The 7,640-nt window shown below is 48.8% G+C and overlaps 1 protein-coding gene across 1 annotated transcript in view; it reads left to right on the plus strand.

The window, feature by feature from the left end:
• LOC134060535 (uncharacterized) overlaps positions 1 to 7,640 on the plus strand; it is a 31,147-nt gene that overhangs the window by 22,567 nt on the left and 940 nt on the right. The window contains exons 7-10 of the mRNA XM_062517264.1: positions 1,977 to 2,147; positions 5,214 to 5,311; positions 5,588 to 5,809; positions 7,060 to 7,166. Of these exons, the coding sequence (XP_062373248.1) occupies positions 1,977 to 2,147; positions 5,214 to 5,311; positions 5,588 to 5,809; positions 7,060 to 7,166 (598 nt within the window). The remainder of the gene's footprint in view (positions 1 to 1,976; positions 2,148 to 5,213; positions 5,312 to 5,587; positions 5,810 to 7,059; positions 7,167 to 7,640) is intronic.

The raw sequence follows: 7,640 nt of genomic DNA on the forward strand, positions 1-7,640 counted from the left end.
GCACAGCTCCAGGGGTGTCTCCCCAGCTCCCACTGGGGCCCATTAATAAAGAGCCGTCGAGCTGAGAAGCACCTGTCTGTACAGTATACACACACACACACACACACACACACACACTTGCTCTCTCACACACACACACACACACACACACACTTGCTCTCTCACACACACACACAAGCACACATATACTTACTTACATGCACGCACACACACACACACACACACATACACACACACACATACAGAAACATGATGCACACATATACCTAAATAAACACCCGCCCACATGCATTCAAATATACTCACACAAGGACATTTTTACACACATGTACCACACACACACACACACACACACACACACACACACACACACACACACACACACTTACCGCACACATATATACATACACAGATGCATGAATATATTCCAAGGTAAACACTAACTAGCTGTCGGGGTCAGTGCTGCATCAATATAATCATCTTGACAGACTGACACCAGAAATGAAAGAACGCAAATGAAGATATTTATATCCCCCCATTCCACACTCGCTGACACACACACACACACACACACACACACACACACACACACACACACGCACACACTCTCTCTCTCTCTCACACACGCAGCCAAACATGCATGATTAGCTGAGGAGACGAAGGAGTAAGTGTGTTGTCACATTGTCAGATTTTTTTGTATAACAATGTGACAAAAATTGCATTAGGCTCCAGAGGCAATAATGTTGCAATTATTGGCCATATCAACCCCCCCACCCCCCCTCAGCACCCCAGTTCCCCACCCCACACACACACACACACACTCCCCGCCACCCCCATCCACACACTCAATCATCCCAACGCCTTTCAGAGCCCGAGCCAAAGCCTCCCTGATCCACTCCCCAATGCTCTTTCTTCTGAAGGAACTCATTTAAGCGCACACACAAAACCGTATTTGTTCATGTGTCGGCCGCTACAGCAACACATCTCTCGACGGCCATTATTGGCTCCTAATGCGGAACATCCTCTGGGTGATGGCTTTTGGCAGGCCTCGAAATGGGGAGGGAGAAGAAATCCATATTTGCCCGCGAAAGGTCATCCGCGGGTTACGGGGGAGAAAAAGTTTGTGCCTCTCCAACCGCCCGCCCGCCCGCTCGATCGCTCGCTCGCCTGCTGCCGCCACCAGTTAACGGGCTACCGCCGGGGCGACTTTTGTGGGGGGAGTCGAGAGCGAGAAGTTCAGCGCAAAAAAAAAAATAAAAAATCAGCGGCTGGAACTGGATGTGATGTTTCATTTATTCAGAAGATGTTTCTCATCCACAGCAAGTTAGAGGATATGCAAGTTGCCCGTTTGATCTCTAATGCATGCGGCCAGAGCACCAAGACTGTGACCTCTCCTGCATTGCTTGCACTGACTCCGCTAGCAGCAGAGCTGCTAAATAGGGGGGGGATTTTTTCTGCTACGAGTTGAGGGATGAAGAGGATTCTGCTCATCCACTTAAACGTCCAGTTTAACGGTGTTAAAGGAACACAATGTAGTTACTGCCCTTCTCGTCAATTATTAACATACTGGGTAGCCATTTAGATCCAAAGGGGTAGCCAATTAGTTTAAAACTGACCAAAAGGGTCATACTTCTACCCACGATAACACTGTTACTCAAGCTGTCCAGACGCATGTCTGCAACGTCAGAGACTCCATCCCCTCTATTGTACTGTATCTGTCATCTCTCATCAAAATGAGTTTGACTGGGGACCTAACACAACTAGCTAGTTATAAATGTCTAATTATATGATTAAAAAGTGTTAAAATTTCCGATTGAAAATCTAACACTGGTGACTGTCAAACTGAACTAAATAAAGCTTTCTGATTCTGACGTAATTTTGAAGTAAAAAAGCATTGTGCTGCCATGAAAAATGTAAAGTATCTCAGTTCACGTGTGTGTGTGCGTGTGTGTGTGTGTGTGTCTGTGTGTCTACAGTTCCTCAGGAGCCGGTGCGTAAGGTGCGTAGCTTCTCCCTGACGTCGCACCAGCTGGGCTGCCTGTCGCGGCTGGCGTGGGCGCTGCTGGAGCTGGAGCAGCGCGTGGAGGAGCTGGCCACCGACGTGGGCTTCCTCAGCTGCGCCGGGGAGGCGGCCTGCGGCCCCAGAGGTACTGTACTGTACTGTACCGTACCGCCACTCTCACGGGCCCTGTCTGTCTGTCTGTCTGTCTGTTTCTCTATCTGTGTCCCTGTCTCTGTCTTTCTGCCCCAGAGGTACTGTACTCTACCGCCACTCTCACGGGCCCTGTCTGTCTGCCTGTCTGTCTGTCTGTCTGTCTGTCTGTCTGTCTCTCTGTCTCTCTGTCTGTCTGTCTGTCTCTCTGTCTCTCTGTCTGTCTGTCTCTGTTTATCTATCTGTCTGTCTGTCTGTCTATTTGCCTGTCTGTTTGTCTTGCTGTCTCTGTCTGTCTTAGTTTGTCGGTCGGTCGGTCGGTCTGTCTTTCTTTCTGTTTTCTCTGTTTCTTTCTTTCTCTCTCTCTGTCTGTTTCTTTCTCTGTCTTTCTGTGTCCCTGTCTCTGTCTCTTTCTTTCGTTCCTTCTTTTCCTCTGTCTGCTTCTCTCCTTCTGTCTGTTTCTCTTTCTCTCTCTCTGTCTGTCTGTCTCCCTTTCTTTCTCTCTCACGCGTACAATATATTATACATGCAAAAGAAAGTGAAATGCCCTCAACCCACTTTGCCAGCTCCACACACACACACGCGCACACACACACACACACACACACACACACACACACACACACACACACAGACAGACTGACACACACACAAGAACATGAACAGTAGTCTGTAGACAAGCTCGGTAAAATATAAAAGGCATATAAAAACCCATAAGCTCGTGAAAATCTATATGGAGATGTCGGACAGGTTTCCCCCTCCACCAGATACTTCACCTCTCGCTTTTTTATGTGCCTGAAACGCAATCCCACCTCTCGCGCCGTGACCCCTACTGATAGTTTACGGCCGCCTGTCTTGCTCGGCGAGCCACTTTCGAACCGGGGGTTTTTTCCACGCAGCCCCCGTTTTTTTTTCCGCCCCGCGCGCAGAAACATCCGATACCCTTTTCCACTGGAACAACCGGCCTCCGCAAAATAAAAATAAAAAAAACAGGCCCATCATCACCTGCAGCTGGAGTAATGACGGCCTCCGGGGAGAGTAACGGCTGACCCCGTCGAGCGCGAGAGCGGGCAGCGATCGTTCTCACGTTCGGCCCGGACCTGCCGTGGAGCTTTAGGGGTCCGGCCTCGGGACGCTTCCTCCTGAGCTTCCCACGCTCCTCCTTGAGGAAAGTTCTCCGTGTCGGAGACTCAACACATTCTGATGAGCTGAGGTCATTGGAGCTTGAGTTTCTGTCAAGTGGTGGGCTTTATTTTAATCATATTTTTATTGGTCAATATCTCTGCCAGCAGATAAAGCTGTTAACGTCAGGCCTTCAGGGCATGGGAGGTCCTGGTTGCGATTTTAGATAGTAAATTTGAACATTTTTGAACATATAAAATTAGACATTTATGACGAGCTAGTTGTGCTAGGTTAGCAAAAAATGGAGTTGATTTTGAACAAAATGCACCCAAACAGTCAAGGTACTTAAAATTGTTATTGCTGAAATATTGAGAACCCTGTTGATCCCATAAAGACTCATAATACAGACAAACGAGTGTGAACATAAGAATATGGTAAATAATTTTGATTTATTGCGGTTACTGAATATCACCGAGTCTTTACATATGTTTTAAAAGATGAAGTCATTATATGTGGCCACATGTTTCATAACTGTGAAGAATTCATCAAATTATCTAGTATAAGCACAACACAACATGTTCTTTCTTTCTTTCTTTTTTTCTTTCTTTCTTTCTTTCTCTTTCTTTCCTTCTTTCTTTCTCTCTCTCTTTCTTTTTCTTTCTTTCTTTCTTTCTTCCTTTCTTTCTTTCTTTCTCTCTCTCTCTCTCTCTCTCTCTCTCTCTCCTCTGTTGCTCTCTCCGTGGCCCATAGAGGCAGAGTGAGCAGGGGAGCGAGTGGTGCGTGTAGTAATTTCTATAAAGGTTACATTAAAAAACAAGACATGCAGAAAGGCTCGATTTACAGAGAAGTAAACAGCCTTTAAAGGGCACTTATCCAAATCATTAATTCAGGCAATCAAATGACTTAATTACCAGAAATTCATCAGATGAGCTTAAAGGTCAAAGAGTGACACGCCAGCGGTTCTGTGCCCGCGCTTGGCTGCCGGGCTCTTGTTAGGTCTAAATTGCTTCGCCCGGGGTCTCAAACACTCCGCCGCTGATTAGAAAAATGCTGCCTCCACACACACACACACACACACACACACACACACACACACACATACACACATACACATGCACTTTTAATTTGTTCCTCCCAAACAGACACACTTAAACACACATGCGCGTACACACACACACACATGCAGAAAGAGAAGAGAAGAGAGGAACATACACACACACACACACACACACACATGCGAAAGAGGAAGACACACACACACACACACACACGCACACACACACACACACATGTATACACATGCACATCCTTATAAAGACATCATACCCTCCCCCTCAACCTCCTAAAAGGATTACTCGCAATATGCCCCGGCATCCGTATCTGGGGTTCAAATCAACTCCAAGCCTCCAGATATAGAGCAGTCATGTTGCTCCTGCTGCTCCTGCTGCCGCTGCAGTAGCTGATGTAGCGGTGGTTGCTGCTGCCCTCCCTGGTGCTTGAGAAATGCGGGCGCAGTAATTGTGCGTCTGTGTGCGGCCGCTGTTCGCCTGTCTGCGGCGGCGGCATCGAGCGGGCGGCAGGTCACCACGAGTTGACAGGGGGGGGGTGATGCAGGGGACAGCTGTGTGTGTGTGAGTGTGTGTGTGTGTGTGTGTGTGAGAGATGAGGAGTCTGCGTTTCGCCTCAGGTTGTCGCGGCCGAGTCGACTCGACGAGTTTTCTGTCAGAGCAAGCGAGAAGCTCCAGTGTTTTTTTTTTTTTTTACCCAGAATTCACAGGAGGGGGGCTGTTTAATGAATGGTAATTAGGTTGCATGTATGCGCCCCAAAAGGAATGTGTCGTACTTTAGTGAGTTGAAGTTATTTATTTCTTTATTTTTCCTCCTGATATTAAACTCTCTAACTTGAACTTTTCTCTAACTGTTTGGCTTGTGAACTCAGGGATCCAAAAGAGATCTAAAGAGGACCTCGAGGCAGGTCCAGGTCCAGGAGAAGGGAGCAGCGCCGCCACACCCGATTTGCTCTTGAACTCTGCAGAGGTGAGCTCCACCCGCTGCCATATTTGTAGTTTTGCTCCTCATAGCCTTACTCCCCTTTGTTGTCTTTTAACAACTACAAACATGGCCTCCTGTCCCTGTGGACTTCTTCTTCTTCTACTTCTTCTTCTTCTTCTTCTTCTTCTTCTTCTTCTTCTCCATCTTCTTCTTCTTCTTCTTCTTCTTCTTCTTCTTCTCCTTCTTCTTCTTCTTCTTCTTCTTCTTTTTCCTCTTCCTCTTCTTCTACTTTTTTGTCTTCCTCCTCTTCCTCTTCCTCAGCCGGTGTCCCTGGAGTTCGAGTGGCGGGGGGCGTTTGCCGAGCTGGTGCCCCAGATGGCCCACTGTGTGAAGGTGCTGCTGGAGGACGTGTGTGCCAGGGGCCTGCAGCAGGAGGAGGTGGCGCGCGCCAGCTCGGCGGTCCTGGCCCTGGGCACCGTGCCACAGAGACAGGGCATCGGCCTCACCTGTCTGGAGCGAGAGTGCCCCAAGATGATCGCCAAGGCAAGCTGCTCCCATCACTCAAACAACTCTTTCCTTGCCCGTAACATAGAAGGGAAAAAAAAAAAAAAAAAAGATCCCAGAGGTGGATAATTATCGAGTGTGAATTTTAAAGAAGGGAGGAAAAAGGTCACTTTGAGGAGTGGGCTGAAGTTGTTTCTGTTGCTGTTCTTTCCAGATTGGGCCGCGCTTGTGTACATTACTATCAGAAGTTAATGCTGTTTGACAAATGCATTGTCTGTTGTCTGTGTGGTCTGTTTGGCCAGCAAGCCAACAAAGTTCTGAGGCAGAAAAGCCCATAGGAGTTCACGTAGAGGGGCTATGGGTGGGCCTTGAGCTGATCTCTTAGTGTGTGTGTGTGTGTGTGTGTGTGTGTGTGTGTGTGTGTGTGTGTGTGTGTGTGTGTGTGTGTGTGTGTGTGTGTGTGTGTGTGTGTGTGTGTGTGTTGCTGTGTGTATATAATGGTAAAGCTGTCTGCTGGCAGCTGGGCAGGCGATCAGTTGTTCTGGGCCATTGCTGTCCTTTGAGATCAAACCCCTTCACTCACTGTTGAGTGAGAGAGAGAGAGAGAGAGAGAGAGAGAGAGAGAGGGAGGAAGAGAGACTGTGAAAGAGAGATAGAAACAGAGAGAGAGAGAGAGAAAGGGAGGAAGAGAGACTGTGAAAGAGAGATAGAAACAGAGAGAGAGAGAGAGAGAAAGGGAGGAAGAGAGACTGAGAGAGAGAGAAAGAGAGAAAGAAAGAGAGAGGGAGAGTCAGACTGAGAGAAGCTAGAAAACAGAGGCACTTCAAAGGCTGGCGGCTGGCGGCTGGTGGCCCCGGAGCCCGTCCCAGCGGCGGGCAGAGCGGCCACGGGCGATTGAGATTTAGAGGAAAAGGACCGGCGCTGCTACCACCACCACCCACCACCAACCGCCACCACCAACCAGCGCCGCGCTTTTGACTCTGGAATAGCACCAACACAGGAGGCCTCTGATAGTCCCTCTTTGTGCATGTGGTGAACATGACTGAGTGCGTGTGTTCGTGTGAGAGAGAGAGAGAGGGAGAGGAAGAAAGAGAGAAAGACAGAAAGAAAGAGAGAGAGTGCAACTTTGTATGTCCAATACTCTTTCCCCTCCCTGACTGCACTGTATTGTTTTGATCATGGGATCTATCCCCCCCCCCTCCTGTAAGCAAGGCTCTCCCCTCCCCTCTCCCTCCATCCCTCCATCCCTCCACACGCTCTCAGGGAGATTGATGTGCTGTCATGCCCAGGCGCGAGGCCTCCCGCCCGGGGAGTCTCCAGGTGCAGCCGGGCCTGACACGGCCGCTGGTGGATGTAATGTGTGTGTGCTCACTGGACACTGGGATCGATACGACCAGTAAGGAGAACAACTCCCTCAGCTGTCAGTCCTGCAGAACACACTCTTTAAGACAAACAGCACGTCTGCACGCAGCCCCCCCCCCCCCCCCCCACACACACACCTGATGGGTGGCATCTACTGTAGCACTTAGCTGAGAATGCAATTCAGTTTGCATCTGGTCAACACTTAAAATACATGGCGTGTTACTTTGAGGGGTTGAGAGGTTAGAATTGCTACGGAGTGGCTCTGAGTGTGTGTTTTTTTTTTTTTTTTGCTGACACTTTGCTACAGTGTTAAAAAATGCACCGATCTCTTTTTTCCTCCTCCTCTTCCTCCTCTTCCTCCTCTTCGTCTTCTTCCTCTTCAATCTCTCTCCTATGGATGGCACAGCGTTTGTCCACACTGCAGACCTGGACAACGTCGTTAAGAGTAGGTCAGTGCTTGGCAATGAGCGGGGAGCATCTCAAAGGTTAGCACGCGCATGCCATTAGC

Source organism: Sardina pilchardus, chromosome 16 (assembly GCF_963854185.1).
Source record: "Sardina pilchardus chromosome 16, fSarPil1.1, whole genome shotgun sequence".
In the NCBI taxonomy this organism is placed as follows: domain Eukaryota; kingdom Metazoa; phylum Chordata; class Actinopteri; order Clupeiformes; family Clupeidae; genus Sardina; species Sardina pilchardus.